At 37.9% G+C, this 23,404-nt stretch overlaps 1 protein-coding gene across 3 annotated transcripts in view; it reads right to left on the bottom strand.

Annotated features, from left to right (window-relative positions):
- SATB2 (SATB homeobox 2) overlaps nucleotides 1-23,404 on the bottom strand; it is a 194,324-nt gene that overhangs the window by 50,396 nt on the left and 120,524 nt on the right. For all 3 annotated transcript variants that reach the window (XM_060622819.3, XM_060622817.3, XM_060622820.3), the window contains 2 exons: nucleotides 8,044-8,256; nucleotides 3,666-3,821 (listed from right to left, as the gene is read on the bottom strand). In XM_060622819.3, the coding sequence (XP_060478802.1) occupies nucleotides 3,666-3,821; nucleotides 8,044-8,256 (369 nt within the window). The remainder of the gene's footprint in view (nucleotides 1-3,665; nucleotides 3,822-8,043; nucleotides 8,257-23,404) is intronic.

Raw genomic sequence — 23,404 nt, 5'->3', positions numbered from 1 at the left:
AAACACCAACTTTAGATCATCCTCAGCATTCAATGAGCTGAACTACTGTAGACTATAAAAAGGAAAAGAGGTCAGTATATGAGAGAAACAGTGAATTCATTCCTGGGGAAAGGAACAGTTGACGTCAAGGGAAAGAAATGTGGCTGAAGATGCTGTCACAGAGCACATGGTCAGCCCTGGAGGACTGTAGTGGGCTACTGTGCTTCATCTCTCTGGACTCCCACTTCCCAGATCATGTGTGATAGGTGCAGTTGGGGACAAAGGGAGAAAGCAATCCCACGGAGTGTAAGAGGAAAAAGGAGAGTACAAGAAGCAATGGAAGAACAAGGAATCCTGTGGCCACTCAAATTGCACACCGGGGCATTCATTCCCTGGTGGCTTTGTATGTAAGGGTCATACTGAGGTGACACAGAAAATGTTCTGTATGATTTTAAATGATGGTTCCTACTGAGGACCCCTCCTACTAAGGACTCATAATTCACAGAGAACTTCAATCACTGACCAATAATAAAGACCATCAACAATCTGAATATTCTGAAGAAAGAAAAAAAACAAAAGGATAACCCTCAGGATTCTCTCTCTCACACACACACTGATCCTAAATTGAAAATGAGGTGAAATAAACATATGCATAACCATACCTTTCCCCCTGATTTTTTTCTTCTGCTTTTCCTTCTTTGACTCCTCTCCAATGAAGAGGAAAACAAGGTCAGATAGGAGACACTCAATGGAATTCGATGATAGACTGGTCATGCATGACAAAGGAGCTAGAGCTGAACTGGAGAAAGAGGCCTACAAATGCATCCTGACGTACCACACAAACACACTTCCAGTAATATATTTTTGCCAACAGGACCATAGACAAACTGTACGAGGTAGTCACCCTTTCAACTCCTTTTCTGAACCCCTCTTCCCATTGTGTCCCTAAACACTTACAGCCCTCAAGGACCACCCTAATCTCTCCAAAATTCTCCTTTCTTTGTCCCACTTCTCATTCAAAGTTTGCCTAACACAAAGCTTTAGGTATTATTCTTAATAGCTGATGACAGCAATTCAGAATAGAGAGTGGATGAGGTTTAATGGAGGGTTCACTTCTACTTTAAAAGAAATTTAAAATGGAAGGGAAGGGGTTGCTCCGCATATTTGAACTGAGCCTTCACAAGGTTCCAATCTGACTCCAGTTCATAAGAGTTCCTAATTAAAGGTCTTCTAATTTTATCTCCAAGACAATAGAGAGCCCTTGTTATTTTTCTGCTGCTTTAGTCACTCCAAGAACTTCTGATCCCTCCAAAGAAACATGGAGGGAAGAAAGGGAATGCAGAAGAGGAAATGAAAATCTCTGTATTCTCAATCTTCACAATCCAATAAAGAGGGCGTGGCCACTTCCCACTGCAGCTTGGAGTGGTTAAGTATTTTGGCCACACACACACACACACACCCCTTATGGATGACATGCCAAATATATATATATACAAGGTACCAAATACTGCAATTAGTTTCACTAAATATGCTCTTTACGAAGTGAATGATGGTACTTACAAAAGGGAGTGAGTATCTTATATCTTATGTTAAATTGCCTTAGAAACTATCAGGTAAGTTCACTTTGTTTGGGGGTACCGTTTTTATAAAATCTTAGAACCTGATTTGCCAGTCTAGTCAGCTAGCTACAATAAGGTTCTCCATTCATAATTGACAATGAGGTCACTGTCCCAACGAAAACCAGAAAATCCTCAAAGCAACTTATCCCCACTGAGGCTCAATCCTTAATCTTACCCTTTAGCATATTAATTCCCAGAAGTACATTTTCCTCCAGATTCTACAAAATCAGGGCTACTGAGTTCTTCAGGAGGCATCAAAAATTTGGAGAGCCAAGCCGTGCCAACTGGCAAATACAGCTTCCAATCAGCCACCTGAATTATTTTGGGAGGCTGGAGGCATCACCATTTCCAAGAGCCATTGGTGCCAAGTGAGCAGAAAGGTTACAGGCAGTTTGAATCAAGCTCTTAGACTATGGGTTTCAGTTTTTCTTCAAAGCTGCTTATGAAAGAAGGACTGAGTGAAACGTTGATATTTACGTCAAGTCACAACTAAGGGGAAGGTTTGCAAAATCAATTGTGCAGCTTTTATACTCACTGCACACTTACCACATATGTCCTTTATTACACAGTGGAAAACCATTAAATGCACAGTAGTTTTGCCAAGTGGCATTATGCATTTAACAGCTTTATTCGTTTAACAGCCCCAACTCTCATTATATTTTGCCATGTGGTACATGGGATTTTATGCATTTAACAGTTTAAGAAGGCTCTATGGTGTTTTCCTTTCATGTATTTCATACTATGGTGGACATCGTATCTTAGCAAACTGTATTTCAATGATTTCATTGGTGAGCGAAGAGAAAGAATAATCAGCAAAAATGACTATCCTTAAAATAAACAGGGAAATGAATATTTCAATCCTCTTCTAAATTCCTTGATATTCTACTCCGTTCCCTTTATCAAAATCTGAAAAATAAGTAAGGTTACTGCGAAACTACAGAAAAAAAAAACAACTATACAGTATTTAACTATCATTTTAAAAATGGTAACTGAATTTTCATTGAAAATCTTCCTGCTTAATAGAAATACAATATTCAGTAACTCCTTTTCTTTACAGCACACAACAGAAGATCTGTTAAGGAGATGCTGGACCATTATACCATTTACATATGTGGGATGAAAACATTTGTCATGCGAGGCCACAGAGGAAATCAAGCTCAGAATCAAAGGATCCTCAAAATTATGCTTCAGCTAACTTTTGTTTCCTCCACCCTGCACTGGATAATTATTCATCCTAGGGATAAATAAGTAACCACCTCAACCTAACCCATTCGAGGATAGGGTGGTAGTTGTCCCTTTAAACGAATTGAGACAGATAGTGAGTCCCATCAACTGTTGCTGCTTACAGAAATAAAAAACCTAAGCATCTGTCTCCCCTTCTCCCTGGAGTATTCCATTCCCCACAATCCCGACACTGAGAAACTGTACTGGATAAGCTTCTATGTTTTTCTGTTATGAATTTTAGCACTCATTCTGGACTCCCCCACCACCCCACACATGTGTTTTTTCCTGGAAAAACAACTGTATTCTACACATAAAAGAAACACCTGACATGGCAAGGTGTCTCTGGGGCTGGAGAAAAGAGGTTATTATAACAAAGTCAGCAGTTCCCCTGGTGGGAATAAGAGAAGGGATGAGACAAGATTCCAACTAACTGAGTCTCAGGAAGATGCTATTTTGTACATGCTAAGTTTTGCTCAACATAGAAAGAAAGAAAGAAAGAAAGAAAGAAAGAAAGAAAGAAAGAAAGAAAAGAAAGAAAGAAAAGAAAGAAAAAAGAAAGGAAAGTGGATACACAGCAGTGCTTAGAATTATGAGAGAAATCATTCAAGGTTGATTCTATTTGAAAAAAAAAATCTTTAAAAGAAAAAAATCTGGATTTTAACTTAGTCTCTATTTTAAACTCCAGTGGGAATAAAAGCAAACCATAGAGCAAAAGGCAGAACATGACAGGTTCCCTTGGGATTATTATTGTTATTATTATTATAGGAACAGATGTATTTTTATTGGTGGGAGGAGAATGGTCTAATTCCAGCCCTCGCTTTTGCTCTTTTAAAAACCACTCACCTGACTTTTATTTGCAGCCACTTTGGCAAACAGGGCTTGAGACACCTTGGCCCTTTTCATCTCCTGTTGGATCTCGTCATAAATGGCAGCTGTGATGTTGACGTTGGCGCCGTCCACCTTAATGGGGAGGTCTGTTGTCGGTGTCGAGGTTTTGGCCTACCAAGAGACCATGAAAATAATAATTTAAAAAGTGCTGCATTCAGCCCAGCCATCTGTGCAGAAATTATCAAAGGATTTCAGTCAGCTGATGCCAAACTGCATTAGCTACAAAGGGACACTTCCTGTCCATTATTCTAATCAGGTTAATTGTGATTGGAAATAATTGCAGTGCATTCCTATAGGACATGCAGAGTCCTGTCAACCCTGTTCTTTTCCTCACGGTATCCTAGACGGTTCACAGGTACGATGGCTACCCCAGGTACCAAACTATAAGAGATCACCTAACTGGAAAACAAGCATGCAGAACACACACAGAGTTACCTCTTTCTTTCTAAAAATGGCACACCTAGGAGGAAGAGTCAATTCTTCCAGAAAAAAAAAAAAATGAGTAAATGGGTAGAGGTCTCTAAATAATAAATTATTACTCAATTTAATGCACTCCCCCGAGTCTCGCTCATTCTTTATTAAAGCTTTACATATGTCATTTGAGTATGTATGGTTTCCCATCACTATCATCATTATGCTACCCAGACAGTCACCTAATTTCACCTAGGAAATCAGTGGAAATGAAACAAAATTTCATTTCATAAAACTAGGCTTCAGAATGCCTTTGATGTGCCGTTTTCATTTTCTTAAACTCATATTGTGGTTTTATGTATTCTGTCGTGTTCGTTTTAATTGAATGATTTCCCATCAGCTTCAGAGACAAATGAAGGACAATATAGAAGGTGTTTGTACTTCTTGGGGTTGAGATAACCCTAAAACATTTGCATCTCCATGATCCAAAAGACTGCCAGAGCATTTCCTCTGGTGTGTAATGAGGGGTGGGGAGGGGGCAGGGGGCTGGGAAGCCTTCTCAGAACCCCAGGGAGCAGGACTGTGGGCAGAGTGGGCACCAATTTTTGGCACCTGAGCACAGCTGGCTGATTTGAACTAAACTGAAATTTTTCTGTCTGCACTCACCCTAGAATCCCCAACCAAGGCAGTTGTCACCAGATCATTACTTTCCTTCTATGGAGGCCCTGAGCTACTCCCCCACTGATTTAAGCAGCACGCAGATTTGGAGAGGGACACAGCATGCAGTCTGGATACTGTGGGATCATTCTCCGTAGCATCTTGAAGCCCGAGTTAATGTCCTAAGTTTCTATGAAGGCTTTAATTCATAAGATTGCTCACTGATTTTTGCATTCTCCTCTCTCCCTGTCTCCCTAAAACTCTAGTTACTGCAAGGTAATAATAACTGTAAGGTATGTGATACTTTTTATTTGCCAGGCACTCCAGAAAGTGTTTTTGCTTTTGTTATTTCATTTAATTATTTGAAGAACCCAGTACATCAGACTTTATTATGTTCATTTGACTAAGGAAGACAAGTGAAAATAAAAGAAGACACTTAACTTCCTGGAAAGACAGCAGCAATTGAAGGAACCATGATCGGAACTCAGGAGTTTCCAGCTCCAAAGCATTGGCTGGGGACCACTGTGCTATCCCACCTCCAAAATCTCCAGTGTAGACTGGATGCTGTTTTTACAAGCATCTTCTTGCTTTCTAGTTTGGGGTCTTCCCACAATAATCCAATTTTCTGTCATTTTTTTTTTTCAAGAAACTCCTTTTTCTTCTCAAAATTTCTAGTTTAACTTGCAGTGCTTTTCCTGCTAAGTGCATATTTTAGCGTATCATTTCTGCCTTTCCCAACTGAAATTTCTTCATTAGCCTCACTGACTATCTCATCTTATTAGACTGGTCAAATCTCCTCTAGAACCCTAGAGGCTAAAGAAAAACCTCTCAGGGCACTATAATATATGGTTAGGAGCCCAGGCCTTGGAATCAAAATAATCAGTGATCAAATCCTAGCTCTACCACTCAATCATGTGACCTTGCACAAATTACTTAACCCATTAAAACCTTAGTTTCCTCATCTGTAAAATGGGAATAACAACACAAAATGGTGAGGATTGAATTCATGCAAAATGCTCACAATACCTGACACACAGTTAGTGCTCAGTGTGATCGTTTTTATCCTTATGCTGTTGTTTTGTCGTCATTAAGTACATCAAGAAATACTGGCCAACTGAAAGATTATGAGATGGGGCTCTGAAGATTTGATTTTACATTTTAAATTTCCTCCATTTGTTTTAAACTGGTAATAAAATGTTGATGGGGTCTAGGAAATATTCTCCATCAACCTACATGGGGCTGCCTGGGTATTTTAGATTGCTAGCTCCAACTAAAAGCTTAATCAGTGGGTATTCCTATAATATTTGTTCTCACAAATGAAAGCTTTACTAAGGATCTTTACTATTGAGATATGTATGTAAAGAAGTTTAAGTAAGTAATCATGAAATGTTTTAAAAGACTTTAATAACTTCCCTTTCTCAATGTTTAACAGAAAAAGAAAGTTCCAGAGAATGTACAAATGCCAGTGGCATGACTATATTCTCAAAACTATTTTGAGAAGAAGATTTTATATTTATATTCAGAAATCTCAAAACTGTGAAATTAAATGATCAATTTCCCTGTTATTCTTGTCCCCAAAGGGCACTTCTACCTGGGAATTTTCTAGATGAGATTTTTCTGCTGTTCAATACAGCAAAATACTGACCCTGGTTGTTTTGCCTGATAAATTGGTCTGGCTCTGAAAGCTTTCAGGTCTTTGAAAAGGTGCCTAAGATATAATTGCATTAGAAAAATATTACAAGGAAATGGAAAAACAACCTGGACTTGACTTATTTTCTAACAAGTAGAAATGACTTTTTGAGAAGAGCTGGTTAAATGGCCATGAAGCATGGCTGGACTCTCTATAATGATTTAATGGGCTTCAAAAGTGGCAACAATATTGGTGAATTTAATAGAAGTAAATATTAGTGCAAATTAACAACTCGTCCAATTCCATAGCTCAATATATATGCCTCAAGATTTTAAAAAAATAAATAAAAAGAAAAATGCTTCATTACACTCATCCAAAGTAAGCAGTCAAGAGACTTATTTTTGGTTTAACAGTACCTAAAACTCATAATTCACCAAAGACTAAGGTGAAAGTATCACAATTTGGCACTACATGACAGAAAACGATCTTCAATTAAAAATCTATTGCAGAGTTAAAAAAAAAAAAGTTACGACGTGTGAAAAAAAATGGATGTACTTGAGAAAGCTCAAGTATTTCTACTAGAATAAAATCTCCTATGTTTAATCAGTTCCTTGGAACTTACCAGAAAACACTCATAACACCAAAACTAAGCAAAACAAAACAAAAACAAAACAAAAAAACAAAAAAAAACTTTGGTTACAAAGTACCCATTTTTCTGATTTGTACAAATGCATACTTGTTAAGTATTTGTTTTGAGACATAACTTGCAGTCATCCTGGCAACAGCGAGTCAGATGGTTTTATCGTAAATCTATTGACCAGTAACAGTTTGGGAGAAGTAAAAAGTAGGCTAGAAATGAATGGGCTCAGACGTGAACTGGAAAGGACACTTGGCTGACTTGAGATGTTGACCATTTAGTTAGGATCGCTGACGCTCACAGCATTACCAGACATGTGAATTTGCAGAAGGACCTGAGAACAGAATGCTTTTAAAGTGTGGGGAGAAAAGGAGAGAAGGAAAGCTGAGTCACTGAGTCCTGTAGGGAGATCACCCAAGGAAGGAAAATCATTAAGGCCTGCATACCTTCCCACTACCATTTTCTAAGGGATCCCTGAATGATCGCCCAAACATTCTGATCCAGCCGCTCCATACGCGTGCTTCAACCATACACAGATTTCTCCTCCATTTTGTCTTTTTCGAAGTGCATGAACAAGAGCTTGGATTACTCTCCTTGTCCCTGTCCCCAGCCCTAACCCACCCCCCTCCGCCGATCCCCGCTTCCAAGCTAATATACAGTTTAAGGAAAGTAGTGTTCTTACTACGTAAACTCAGCTTCAATTCAAATCCCCTGACTCCATCTTAGATAACTAAGTAGCTGTGTGTAAACAGTCTGGAGCCTACCTATCCACCCACTCCTGCCCTTTTCTGTGTGGAAGAATGGTACTTTCCTCAAGGGACAGAAATACCATATGACACAGTAAAGGATAACCATTCTTACATGGTCAGAGGTTCACATTCTCAGATCAACAAATCTTTGAATTATGTCTCTTAGTTGTTGAGAGAAACGCAGTATCAGTGAAGGCAAGATGTTTCCAAGGCCAAGACTGAAAAGTCAGCGGAGCAAAAATATCTCACCTGAGGGGTTCGGGAGGAGCTGGGACTGCTAGAGGCTGACGAGACCATGCTCACATTGGGATTCATGCTCCGTTCCCTCTCGTCCTGGTAAATGCGATCCCGCTCCACTTCCGGCAGATTGAGGAAATTCTGCATGGCCCTCAGGTTTACTAAAAGAGACTGAGAGGCTGTCCGAGGGTCTTCTTCCTTACGCAAAATCTCAGACAACAATCCCTGATTAAAAGGAAAAAAAAAGAAAAACAGGCCAAGTCATATCTGCAGGTACGTGTGTGGTTTCCATCATCTGCCCCCTCCCCCTTTGTTGGTATTACCAGCTGGCTGTGATGTCAAGAACCTCAGTCTAATTGCTGAGGGTTCTTCAGCAGTAAGATTTTGTGGGACTGTGCTTGCCTTCCAGGGCTGTGCCTTAATCTGGACCGTTCTATTCTGACACTTTATCATCACTGTAATAATCGTCAGTGTACAGAGATGCCAGCTAGCAAGGTAGGCGCTCGGAAGGCTTGTGAAACTGCAATTACCACCAGGTGCCTCCTACAAGTATTTCAGGAACTGTTAGAACTCTCTCTGCTTGAAACTGGGAACACTTGGCAGTCCTGCTCAGCTTTACAAATCTGCCAAGTTTGGTAAATTTAGTTCCGACATTTAAACAGCATGGGAGATTTACATCGACTTAAAAAAAAAAAAAAAGTTTGGCTGAATTTCTGTGTGACCGGCCACTGTTTTCAATATAGATGTTTCTCATGGCAAAAAGAAAAAAAAAAAAGAAAAAAAAAAGACACAAAGCAAATGGCCATAACTTGTGTTAACCCTCTGATAGCTTCTCAATCCACATACATAATTGGTATCCTCGTATATGTACCAGAGGGCACCCAAACTTTTTTTCATGAGATGCCCTCCTTGGGGAAGCTCTAATCCCACCGTCGTTAAAACAATGGAAATACAGGCACAGCTGGTGAGGGGTCAGAGCACACATCAGAGAATGCCATGTATAGACTCAGATAATTTCTGAGTATGTGACTCATCCAAAAAGCTTTAAATAGGAAATTGGTGTTTTCATGTGCTCGGATGGCAGAGAACTCACAAAGGAAAGGAAAATGTTGACAAGTCTAGAGAAAAGTAGTATACACGCAAGAAAAGGGCTAGAACCGGAGTTCTAATCACTGAAGTAATCTGGGCAAAAGCTAAACAATTTCCATTCTGAACTCTTGTTAAATTTTCACAAAGAGACATCACTTTCCACCTTCCAATTCAGGGTGTCTCTTCTCAGGGCAATATGAGACCAGAGTCTAGGATCATCCTCCAGGAAGAGCTGAAATGCTAACTTCTGTATCTTAGAACACACGGGGCAACCCAAAATTGCGAAAAGTAGGTGCCAAAGACATTTCCACTGAGGGAAATATGAATGCAAAGAAAACACTATCAGATTTGTAAAGTATGGCTTAAATATAAAAAGGTGTTAGATCCAAGAAGAATATGCCACCTCTGGTTGGAAAGAAATCTTCAGGGTAAGGTAGGCAAGTTTTAAAAATAAGTAATGCATTTGTAATGTAGTGAAGCAAATATCACAAGAGTGTGCATCACACAGCTATTAGCACTTTAAAGAGGTAATCACCACTCAAAGTATCATGCAAGACAATTTATAAGGATGTACACGTAGTACGACATATGATAGTTCTGCAATACGAGTGTCATGTTGCTTTGATTAGAGAAGTCTTTGCAAACAAGAATGAAATAAGCCACACAATGAAGCCAGAAGAAATGTTAAGTGCGTGTCTGTGTGCATGCATGCCCAAGGAAAGGAAAAGGTAGGACATGAATGTGAAAATACTGTATTGGTAAAATGAGCATAAGAAAATCTAGATGTATCATGCTTTTAGAAGCAAGAGACATTTGTCTTCCAGAAAATGTTACACAATCTAGGTATGGATTCTTTTTTGAAATTCAAAGTCAGTTCTGCCTTAAGTTATCCTACTTTCCACTTGCATGAAGCAACTTGAAATATTAATAGTGAATTTGTTCTAAGATAAAAATCTCTAAATTAATATGTAGAGAGACAAGAGGGAAGTGGATTTAAAATCAATACCAATAAGACACTAAGATTGATGTTTTCTGAGCTTTCTTTAATAATGAACTCAGTGCATACGGGATGAGTCGGTCCCCTCCTCCTCCTCCTCTCCTTTCTCTCTCTAGCATAAGCAACTTTAGCACTTTAATAAATCTCAGACTGCCAAACTGGGAGGAATTTTAGGGGTTGCATGGATATAGTCTTTACACTAGTTATTACAACGATACTTATGGTACTTCAAAGGCAGTTTGTAAACATATTCTTCTTCTGTGAAATTATTTTTGAAAGTGGAGTACATTATAGTAAAGATCTTACATACAAAATAGTGAAATAACAAAAACTATTGTTCTAATGGACCACGTTCAAAATAGCAAGTTTGTTCATTCATAATCAATAAAAAAATTATTGCAAAGCATAGAGGTCTTTTACTTGTTTCTCTTTTTGGCTTGGTTGACTGTTTTTTTTCTTCCCCCCCCCCCCACCCCCTCCCCCACCCCTACACTGAAATCCTTCCCCTACATTTTTTACATGTTGGACAACCTTATGGGGAAATGAATCCATCTCTAAGAAAAATCAAGACAAAGCATCCTTGTAAATGATTGCTCATCAGCATCATTTCTGAAGTGAGTGGGACACGATGTTTGTGTTTTAAGGGGCTGGTGGAATATACTATTGCCTCTGTTTTATTTGCCTAATTGAAGATAAAGTCTCAAACCAACAAGGTGGCCAGTGCTGCCTCCACTATTGCCCCAGAGAATGAGAACACTGTTCTAAATTATTTACTTAAAGTCTCATCTGTGTAGCCATGGTTCCAAAGCAGATTCTTTTTACCTCAGACATTTTCAATAACAAGTGGCTAACTGGTGAGCACAAAAAGAGTTTTAGTTGTTTTGTTGAGTCTTTTTCATTTGGTTATTTATGTGCTCCTCGCTGTTTAAACTTGAATTAAAAAAATATATAGTCCAAATTCTGCAGGCTCATAAATGTAGAGTGAGTTTATTTAGTTAGCTGAAAATCATCATGGCGAAAAAAAAAAAAATCCAAAGAAAATCTATGGCATAATTTACACTACAAACCACCTTATCTAATTATCAAGATAAGTAAATGTTTATCATATTGAAGCTGTCTTGAATAGAACATAAATTAATAATTTATCTCACATAAATATTTCTAAAGCCCTTGCCACTATGCTGTCTCGCATTTTAATTATCAACCGGCCAGGAGGGAGGTGTCACTTAAACATTCCCAATATGCAGCCTGAGATACAGAGAATGTGGCATGGCACCTGGGCACTGAGGGGGAAAAAAAAAAGTGTACTTTTATGAATAGAAAGATCATGAATATTGAGAATGTGAAAATTGAGGGAAATTAATAAATTAACCGGGATATTGCTTATTAAACTTTCATATCAGTAATCACATTAAAACATATTGCAAGTATTGAGTAAAGTGGTCATTAAGAATTTCTCTCATTGTAGGCAACAGAGCCTTCTCAAGGGAGAGATTATCACAATTCCCAGCATGGTGTTAGCTGAGGTTATGTAAGACCAGGAAACATGTTGACTGAAAAGGAGTAGCGTGAACATCTGCACAGGAAAGAAAGCCACCTTGCACAACAGCTCTTGGGTTACAAGTCACTGAAAAAAGAACCGAGGTGGGAAAAAGAACCTCAAACTGGCCTTCTTCCTGGACTTTTAATGGGGGATTTTGTATATGATGTTGGCAGAAAATTCAATAAAAACAAAATAATTGAAAGCACAAGAGATAATATGATGCCATCTAGCTCGGTTGCTACTAGAGGCTATCTCCACAAACAAAACAATTTGGGCTGATTTTTAAAATGAAAAATTGATATACTTATTATTTTGAGCACTTTAAACAATATTTCTATGTGGCAAATGAAATGACCTTATAGTTTCTGAATCTGCAATTTCTGTTGATGAGCTTTCTTGTTTACATTATTATGATTTCCATATTTCTTCAACAATTTATATAGTTTGCCCCAAATTGTTCCTGGGTAAAATACATGCTGATAACTCAGAAATGCTTGGGAAACATTACCAGGACTGGCTCCCTAAAATTTAGTTCTAAGTTCCTGCACTAGCCCTTGCGGCCTTGTCTGGGACAGGTGAGAAACTGCTTATGCTGAGCGTTAATTCTAAGAGAGCAAGAAGAGAACCAAAACCTGGGCCAGGTTTTACGAACGCTAAGTCTGAGCCCCTCAGACCTTCCCAGGCAACTCCAGAACTTACAGCAACACTGGAGGTCATTGCTGCCTAGATTTTAACAGACACTTGTTCTGGATATCTCCCAGACCTTTAGTAATTCTGTCGGATCAGGCTCTACTATCCATTGCTCATCTAGGAAACCCCCAAACTCAATGTACCCATTACCAAAAAATGACAGATCAGTCTATTAATTCATTTCTTATTTATGACTTGGTATGAAGCTCAGAAAGGAAAGAAAAGATTAAGAAGACACAGATTCTGCTGCCAAGGAGTTCACTGTATGATGGTTTATAAAAACACAATGTAAAAGATGACAAGTGTCATAAATTCCAGATAGAATGAGTGCCGGCTTAGTTCAGAAGAGGGTAAAAGTATTGCCAACTCAGGGAAAACATTTTGGAAGAAGTGGGACTTAACTTGGCTGGGATTTGAAATATACATAGTACATAGATATAGAGACAACGATGAGACTAGCCAAGGGAGGGATTGGTCAGTATTAAAACCCTGGAAGGAAAAAAAAAAAAAACAGCATGGCTTATCTAGAACACCGAGAGAAGTGTCCTTTTCCTTAAAAGCTTTAAAAATAGGTACAAAAACTGATAAAGTTTTGAAGTGAAACTACTATAGTCTACATTAATATAATTCTGAACTACTGGAGTATACACAAAATAACCAGCAAACATTACCCCTAAAATGAAGTGATATTAGATAATCTGTTCAGCCTTTTTGTCACCTGCAACAAATTAGGCTTTCAATATGCAAAACATCTTCCTTCCAGAAAAACAAATGATCATGATTCCATTTAATTGTAATTTAATGAGGCATAATTTATTTTTTAAAGTGATATATACCAGGTGTGTACTGAGGAAACTGGCCCAGCAAACCCCGGTGCTCCCCCTTGGAAAAAGCTTCAAGCTAGCTGGAGACTGTTTTCATTTCTGTAAATTACATTTCTGTTTGTGGCAGTTGAAGTGGGAGGTATAAAGGGTAACTTGCACTGTTCACATATTTATTGTAACATATACCTTTGAAGTAACTCAACCAAAAAATGCTCATTTATCATCTAAGCAAATAGTTTCAAAGTGTTGAGTTCCAATCTGAACAAAGATAGATTTTAGAGAAAATAAAGCCCATCCCCTAATAACGTATTTTAATTATGTATTGTTGGATGTATGAACAAAGTATATAAGCTATTTAATGATGATCTTCAGAAATCAAGCTACAACTCTAAGGATACATGAATTGAGACATATGTATTATGCAATGGTGAGTCTGAAAATATATTTAGTTCATATTTATATATTGCTTTAAACAAATGATGTCCTAACCAGTCAGCAAGGTCCAAAGACATGTATACCCCCATTTTACAGATTAAAATCATAGAGGGTCAAAGGTAGAAAGGATCTTGTCAGTCATATCGGCCAACCCTTCATCCTACCCCTGAGTATGATCTATCACATACTTCCCTTTAAAAACAAAACAAACAAAAATCCTCCAAAGGTACTCTTCACATCTCAATCTTCACGACTTCCCTCTTCATGCTTGCATGCTCATTTGTCAGCCTTACTTTTCACACAATTCTGAAATGTCTGGTTCCAGCTGACATGAGAGCCAAAAACTGGTATTCTTTTGTGAAGACCAGGTAATACAAAATTCCCAGCCTAATCATACAAAGTGAGCTTTTCTATCCCAGGGACTAACACACAGTTACAGAAGCTGGGGAGCCAGCTGCATGGCTGTAGAAAGTGCTGACATCCTATAGTCAGAAAGCGGACCTAACAGAAGTGATTCTTCCCTCATCTCCAATCTCCTTTCCTTCTAGACACTCCTGACAGGCATTTCCCCCTCTGCTCACGAATATAAACAGGTTTCCCTGGGTTCCATATTCATAATCCACAGCCCCACTATGAACCTGTATGCTGAAATTCATTTGTGTAATGCTAAAAATACTCACCCTCCTTTCACCCCCTAGAGTACTGCTCAGCCATGGAGCCAGAGTACTTAGGCTGATTTGAATAAAAGGTATACAGGGCACAACAATGACAATTTGATTTTTATTATTAAAAATGATGTGTTAAATCCTCAAAGAAAATGTCGTTATTGCATTAGTTTAATAAAACCTCCCTTTATTACAATATTTCTTTATTAGGAGAGGCAGCCTATGCATGTAGCATGGTTGTAGGATGGGGGTGGATAGAATTGAGCATCTAAAGGGAATTAATGTACTCTGCAAATATAAATGCATATACAAAAGTAACATTTGCAGACAAATGTTGTTGCTGTAGAAATGTATTCTGTAATTCACTAAAATACTATGTACATATGTGTGTATGCATATACGCTGCAGTTGGCAATAGTCTCTCCCTCCTTTGAACTGAGATGGCACTCGTTCTATCTGGCATTTATGACACTCATCATCTTTTACATTGTGCTACTAGAAAACCTCTTCTCTTCATCATACAGTAAACTCCTTGGGAGAAGAATCTGTATAATTTGTGCTTAGTGGTTAGTTGGGAATATAGAGGGATATCAAGCTCTAAGAACGCACCAAATGCATTTTTAAAAACTGGTCTGAGATGGGGGAGTCCTGTGTTTGCTGAAACGCCAGGAACAGGCCCTGTTGGACCACATATTACACTCAAGATCTTTTCATTCAACCTATTGTAAACACCAAGATAGTGGAAACTGAAATTCTTGGCCATGCAGACTCCACTTTAGACCAAATATTTCATCTACTCCCAATCTGCAATTCATTAAATAAAACACTTCCCTCAAAGACAGCTTTCTTTCTAGGGGACATAATAAAACTATACTGTGCTACCTGACACATCAGAATATAGTACATGCAACACAGAGTGGGTCCAACAAAACATTCTTGAAACCAAAATCACCTGCGCTCTCCTAACAGCAATCCCCTCGTCGGAGCCACTCCTGAGCACATACAGTGAAGGAATTTAGCCAGAAACAGATCTCTGGGAACTTTACTATTTTTACCTACCTATTCAATGCAAAGATAGATGCAATTAGATGAACAGTTTTTTGTTTTTTTTTTTTTCTTTTTATCCCTTCCATTTTTGTCTTTAGAAACTCTTAGGTATTGGAATGAGGGGGGGGGGGGTGCAGGGGGCGGGTTATGCACAATCCAAGCCAAAATTTTCTAAACACATGAGTACCAAAAAGCAAAATCAAATAGAGAACTGAACAGGTTCCCTTTGGAAACATTTACCAGTGGTGTTCTCAGCTCTGGGCACATACATGGTTTCTACTAACACCTCAAGTACCTGGCACATGACTATTGCATTCACAAAGTTCTGGGCCCTGGTTATTTCTAGTTTCTATGTGTATTGTGTGAAACAACTGTTGGCAAACTGCCCCCAAAATTTACTAGCTTTGGCTACTTTGTCAAAACATTGGCAAAAATAGTACTTTCCCAAAACAAAACAAAACAAACCAAAAACATACATTTATTGAATATTTATATCTCAAATGTATCAAATGCATTCAGATATAAAAAGTAAAGCAGTCTGTTAACATATGAGTTGACTTTGTCCTGAAACAGTTATAAAATATCATTTTTTTTCCTGCTGAAATATTTCTGCATTAACTTCAATCACCTCCAAGGTCAAAAACATGTGTTCTCACACAGTACATGTAAAATATCGCAGTACTTAATATACCACAACAGGATTACTGGTTTGAAAGCCGGTTTAACCCCTTCAACCTCCTTGAAGGAGAAATTGTATCTTTCATGTTCTGTTCTATGAGATCAGAAATAATTGAGAATAAAGTGGTCGTGAATGTGAGTTCTAATGTCAAAATTTCTGCGTTCAAAATAGGGCTTCAATTAGCCAAGGATTAATTCATCTTCCTATGGCACAGTTTCCTCACCTGTAAAACTGATAAAATAATTTTACTTCCCTCATGGGATTCCCTAGAGCTTATAACTGATACATGTTAAGTGTTCAATAAATGTTAGCCTCCATTAAAAGGTCTACCATAGTTTCTGAATGCTTAATAAACATTTGTTAATTGAATATAGAATATACAGAACTATATCAAATAAATACAGAACTAATACACAATACAATTCTTATTTTAAATTTGCAACTTCAAATTTTCATGGCCCTCCACTTACATTTTGCTGTCTTCCCGCATAGAAGGCAGAAAATGTAAAGGATACATTTCAGGAAGAAGAAGAATTAAAATTATTTGGAATAGAGGAAATGTAAAGAAAAATTTAACTAATTATATAAACTGGAACGATCATATGGTAATCCAGCATGTCACTAAACCAAGATACTCTTTTTATACCTCAGAAAAGTAAAACAACTTTTCTTCCCTAAGTAACTCTGTAGTCATTTAAAATAAGCATTAATTTGCATCACTGTTTAAACATGGGTCATAACTATTAGTAGATGATAGATTTCAGTAGATCATAACTAGTTCTTTTATAATGACATGCAATTCAGTAGATTGGAAATTACCAGGGTGTTTCATACATGGTACAAGTATTATTACCCGAAGCTTTTTTTTTTTTTTTCTTTCATGAAGGTTTTGCTTTAGAATATACAGATAGACAAAAACACAGGTTGAAATGAGATGGAACTCCAGATGGACATACACACGTATGTGCACATGTGTGAGTGTATGTACCAGCTCATGATGTAAAAGGCATTTCTCACTGGGTGCTGCAGTCAAAGATGTTTGAAAGTAAATGCTGTGATGTACACTGATAATTTTAGGTACAAAACTTGTAGACAGAATGTAAACAACGTTGTAATCTCCAACTGACTTCAAATTGATTCAGTTATATTTTTCTCACAGCATTTCTGGCCTTTAAACATAATTCGTTTTATTTGAACAAACATGCACTTAACCCCAGGCCAAATGGTCATCATTTCAATCAATGGCCATGAAAGGAACACTCCTTGTGTATTTTTTTTATTACTTTAAATAAGCAATGGTGAAAAGTATATAAATAATGGGATCTAAAGCTAGTGTTCCTTGTATTTCTTCTATAAAAATTCTACTTTAATTGTAAACATCACCCAGGATTGGAGGAGACTAAATACTAAAATAAACCTTCACACTAAAAATATAGGTCTATATTGAGACACACTCACAGGAGGTAAAAGAAAGTCCTTATTGAAGGAAGAGACTCCTTATCTGTGTGAAAGGAGCTGATCACCCCTTGTCAGAAAAAAAAAAGTGACAAAAGCTTGTAAAACCGTCCCCCAAAGGAAGACTTTTTTAGTTAAAATGGAGAAAACTGAATTTTTTATAATTAGTTCAGTAACTAATTTCTAAGCACTTGGACACTGGTCAGGGATAGGAAAAGACAGAATAGGGCTCTGTCATCTTTGGTTCCTCTGATTCTTTGGTACCAGTTTTGTAAAGGGGGGGTGGGGTCTTTATATATTCTTTTACACAAAATTTTCTATTTCAAGTAGATATAGGAATGAGGAGACAGTTATTGGGGCACCTGGGTGACTCTGTTGCTTAAATGTCTGACTCTTGATTTTGGCTCAGGTCATGATCTCCTGGTTTGTGAGTTTGAGCCCTGCATCAACCTCCCCTGCACTGACAGTGTGTGGCCTGCTTGGGGTTCTCTCTCTCTCTCTCTCTCTCTCTCTCTCTCTCTCTCTCTCTCCCCCTCCCCCCCCACATGCATTCTTTCTCTCTCTCTCTCTCAAAATAAATAAACATTTAAAAGGAAATCTTTACCAAAAAAAAGTAATGAGGAGGGGGTTATATATGTTTGACAGTTACCGAGTCAACCTTCTCTTTACCCAGAACACAAAGCCAGTATCTCCTCCCTCCTTTTCAGCTGGAATTGCCTAAAAGGTGCTAATTAATGATAGTTTGTATATGCGCAAGAGGAACTAAAGTGAGACCACTAGCAAGAGGCCATCCTTAAGACATCTAAGAACTTGGAGACACTGCTATACTGAGAGATATTAATATTATTATAATCTTTAAATCTATGAATTCAAGCCAGTGGTTCTGAAATGAAAGACTGCCTATTTTATGAAGCAAGCAGGGCCATCTTTTCCCACTTTATTAATTTAATGTTGAAATCAAAAGAGGGTGTATTATTTGCTTCAAAACCCAATAACATGTTCATGCCTGATCTGCAGCATTTCATATATACAGGCCACCTTTCAGTGGATGGACTTCCTTTTTCTCACAGGCTTCCTTGTCATTTTATAAGCAGCTCACTGGACCATGGAGTCAAGACCCCTGGGTTTGCATTGTGTTCCACTCCTGTATGACTTGTGGAGTGCCGTATCTCTATTGCATAGTAAGAAATAATGATGACTGAGACCAGAGGTTGGCCGAGAAATAATGCTGAATATCTTGGAAGTCAAGTTTTCTACAAATATAAACTGTATGTATAATTAAATCATGCCTATCTTTGGCTAACAATATGTATAAATCAAACGTAAGACTTTCTCCTTCCCCAAATGGACTGGTAACCCACTTAAGTTCAGATTTCCAAATATTTTGGATACTAAAATGTTCATGTTGTTGCTACATACCCCTTCCTAACTGTGCCACTTCGAAGTATACCGTTTAGCAAGTCCTTAGACACTTTTAACCCAAATAACACGGGTGTGTATATACTATAAACATGGTATCGATAAAGCATAAAAGCAAAACCCATGTCATTTCACACACACGTGTACATTTCTAGCCATTGACCTTACTGCCAACTTTCCTGATGCGTTGTTCAATCTAATTTTCCAATCTGTTGAAAACATTCTCCAGTTGCTGAGTCACTTTATAAAACTGTATTTATGACCCTGGCCTTAAGTTTCTTCAAATGATGTGGCTTTGATGAGTAAACAGCAGATTCTTTGCAAAATCTCATAAAAAAAAAAAAAAAATTGTCAAATAAGGACAGGTCCACCAAATGACTTCCTGAAGGATTTTTTAAATCCTCTTCTCTATCAGATAAGACCCACGATGAACAACTTTCTCAAGCAAAGCCTTTGACAAAAGGTTGCAAATTGTGTAACTCAGTGACTTTTGCATCAAACAGAAGAAGGAGCACGATACCAAATTAGAGTCCTACTGGTACAGAATAGCACATTTTGTGAAACACATCTGTGCATCTACTGAAAACATGTTTCTAAGAATTGGTTCAGGAGAGCTACCTGAAACAGAAAATGGACCTGAACTTTCTGCGTTATGATGTAATGTGCTAGAGGAAAAAGAACTCTATTATATAAATAATGAAGGTGGAAAAAGCCTCATTTCCAAACTGTAGAAACTTCTTACTGTTGATTCCTTATGTAAGGGTATTTCCTGAACTCTACCACCAAGGAAAGGGGATAGTGATGCAAAGAAGGAACATGGACCACAACTAACTTTCCCTTTCTAGCATTCTAATGCTCCCATTCACATGTGGCAGGGCAGCCATTCCAATGGATTTAGCCTAGTTTGGATCAAAGCTTCCTCTACTTCATTTAACAGATTTGCTCAGATGGAAGGTCTCGGAGGAGAAACAATGTTAGTAAATGAAGGATTTCTGAACATATGAATATGTAGGTCATTGGATTTTTAAATAAATTAGAGAATAGTTTATCTTATTCAGGAAGAGTCATTGTACATATTTTATGAAGCCATCCTTATTATAGGTCAGTGGGCATCCCACAACCATTCCTTCGTAATATGGTCTTTTAAAATACTGTCATAAACCTTTTCACACTGTCACAAGCCTCTGATTAATATTTTCAAGTCCATAAAGTGACAAGGGGCCAAAGAACACTTAAGGTTAGGATTCATAATCAAACTGTCAAAAAAGCACAGATGTGAGTAAACACAGTAAATAAGCGACTTATTTAATGTCCATAAGCCTAGGAAGTGAAAGTATGCCAACACTAACATAAATTTAGGATATTAGCAAGGGAAAATGAACTGCAGAAGAAAAGAAAAGAGAAAAGGGAGGGAGCAAGGGACAAAAGAAGGAAGGAAGGAAGGAAGGAAGGAAGGAAGGAAGGAAGGAAAGAAAAAAGGACAGAAAGAAAAGAAAAGGAGAAGAAAAGAAAAGAAAGGGACAGAAAGGGAGGGAGGAAGGGAGGAAGAAAGAAAAGGAAAAGAAAAAAAAGAAAAAGAAACTAGAGAGAGCTCGGGTCCTCTTATTTCTTGAAATTATAAGTCCTAAAAACACCACTTGCATCACTGACAGAGCACTGGGCAGAGCGAAGGAACAAAACTACTCTGAAGCTCACGTGAATTACATAATTCACCATTTAGACTTGGTAAGGGTGGTTTTCATTTAAGTCAAGTTTAGAAGATCTCATAGGGCTTCAAATCCAGTGTCCATTTCTGTTTCATTCCCTCTCTTTCTCTTTCCTGTATTTGATAACCATAAGTAAATCTTCCCAATATCAATATCAGTCCATTGAATTCAGAGGGCTTTAAACAATAATAGTGCTGATACTTTTCAAGAGAAAGTAGTACAGTAAAAACATCTATACTATTCCCATAGTGATATCTTACTTTGTATTTGGAACGTAGTAAGGCATAAAATTGAAGATAAGTTTTATTCAAACTACTACCCCATAATATAACCAAAAGCCTATTTAGATGAGCAGGGGCACTGATCTATAATCTGGGATAAAAATCACATCTTGAGATAAAGATTCCTGTGCAAGTGATTTATTAAGGAAGTACAAAGGGAAACTGGTGAGGCAGTGGGAAAAGTGGGACAGGGAAGGGAAGAAACCCAAGCAGTCCCTGTCTCAGCCACATCTGCGGAGAGCTCTGGAGTAAAAGTCACACTTCAGTGCTGTCCCTACTACTGGAGGCAGGGGAGCTGGCCTTTTACCCCCCTGCACCTATCAGACATTGGTTAAGTATTACCAGCTCTCTGCCTGTGTGAGTAAAGCAAAATCCAATAGTCTGAGGAAAGTCCTTTGAATGAAAAACTGACCAGCAGTCACTAGCTTCTAGAAGTAAAAGTATAGGGGAGTACAAGTGGGGGAGAAATAGAACACCAAACACAGAGCAGGCATGTTATCTGCCTCGGCTTACTCTGGTGTAATACCCACAGCACCTCACTTTGTGACCATAGGTAATAGAAACACTTAGAAATATATCACAGGAATTTCCTGAAAATTAATGACCAGGCCAGAAAACATCTGATCTCTCATTTGTCATAAAAGTCTTCAGAGACAAAAAAAGTGGGGTTAACCTTTTCTTCCAAAAGACTAGTAAAGAAGAAAGTGACAATGCTCAGAATATATTTTCTGCAAGGTCATAATGACAAAAACAGGCTTCTATCATCCTGATGGCACAGACAGGATGTGATGCTCTGCTATACCCTGCATCTAGAACTACATTAGTCTCGTGCCCATGCTGATGAAATGATACCCTGGCATTGCATGATCTCAAGACACACTGATTAAAATAAAAATGTATTAAATGCAAGCTCTTGAGGGGCGCCTGGGTGCCTCAGTCAGTTAAGCGTCTGACTTCAGCTCAGATCATGATCTTGCGTTTCATGAGTTTGAGCCCCGTGTCAGGCTCTGTGCTGACAGCTCAGAGCCTGGAGCCTACTTCAGATTCTGTGTCTCCTTCTTTCTCTGCTCCTCCCCCACTTGTGCTCTGTCTTTCTCTCTCTCTCAAAGATAAATAAAAACATTAATTTTTTTTTTAAAAAAGCAAGTTCTTGGAAATATAGCTCTATTCCCTCGATTGTGTTATTTTATATCACCAAATGATATAGTGGCAATAGATCAGATATACAGAGTAATTAATAGTTTCTCCTTGGAGAACTGGCATTTTCAAATGCTATTTATTATGAATTTCAGTTGTTCCTCTGGAAGTTTTAAACATGAAAAACTAGGCCGATGTGGTTGTTTTTTTTTCCAGCTTTAGCTTCATTTATGAATGTTATACATGTGATTTGTTCTATACACACACATACACACTGTCTCTAATTACTAGTTGTTCGGGGTCCAATCACTGAGCACAAATCCAGAAATACAAACTATAGGATGACAAACCAAAGTACTTTTTATTGAACTTGATAATAAATGAATAATAGAGATCATGAACTATTTCTAGGAAATACTCAGTGTACTGAAGGTATATTACACCTCACTAAAGCAAATGGACACAAGATTGATATTGGCCTTAGGTATTCATCTAAAATAAATGGTTCTGATCCTGTTTGCTTTGAGGAAAAAAATGGTGAGATTCCTTTCTATCCAAAAATTAATACTTCATTTACGTTGTTATCTATAAAGTTAATTTTTGTTTATTATAGCCGGCAAATCATGATATCACCCATAAATGTCTGATTCCACTCAAAAAAGCCTAACATTTGGAAAATCCATGGTTGGTTTCACGGGGCACAGTACGCCATGTTTTCCATTTAATGATGCTGCTGGTGAAACCCAGCTGTCCAACCTTGCTGTTAGCAACTACAGTATATACAGCAAAAACAATCTGCCTGCTGACCTCCAGCTTAAGTTCAAACTATGTCATTCTGTCAATACCATCTACCTTGATTAGGTTGGGCTTTATACACAACAGGTTATGATCCCAGAGGGATGAAAAGCTTTCCCAAATTAAAAGCAGAATTTTAAAAGGAAATACTCATACATTCCTATGCATTTTCCATTTGATATCCTCAAGGCTGGCCCATGAACTCAAGCTCATGTTGATTGAAAGTGAATGTTCCTTTCTGGGTGTAGCCATCTTACAAATTTAATGGCAGGAGGAAAATAATAAAATGTGTTCCATGCTTCAATTAGACCTTTTATAACTTGGCACTTGAACGATGGCAATGCCAAAGAAAAATCATTAATCCATAAAAATAGACAAAAAGGATTGTGGAGGAGAAGACAGACCTCCAGGAGTCTAGGGCCTTGGCAGAGCATTCTCTCACACCAACAAGGTCTGTCTTTTGTCTAGCCTCTCTGTGAGTCTTCTCTCAGGCTTCATGCTATTTGGATAAAATATATACTGTATTTGATTCTAAAATCCAGAGTAATACAACCATGCTTTCAATTTTATCCTTAGCCAAAGGAACTGTATATATAACCAATAAAATGTTG

This window comes from Panthera onca, chromosome C1 (genome assembly GCF_046562875.1).
Source record: "Panthera onca isolate mPanOnc1 chromosome C1, mPanOnc1 haplotype 2, whole genome shotgun sequence".
Classification (NCBI taxonomy): domain Eukaryota; kingdom Metazoa; phylum Chordata; class Mammalia; order Carnivora; family Felidae; genus Panthera; species Panthera onca.
The sequence above is the reverse complement of the archived record's forward strand: the minus strand, read 5'-3'. Positions and strand labels throughout refer to the sequence as shown.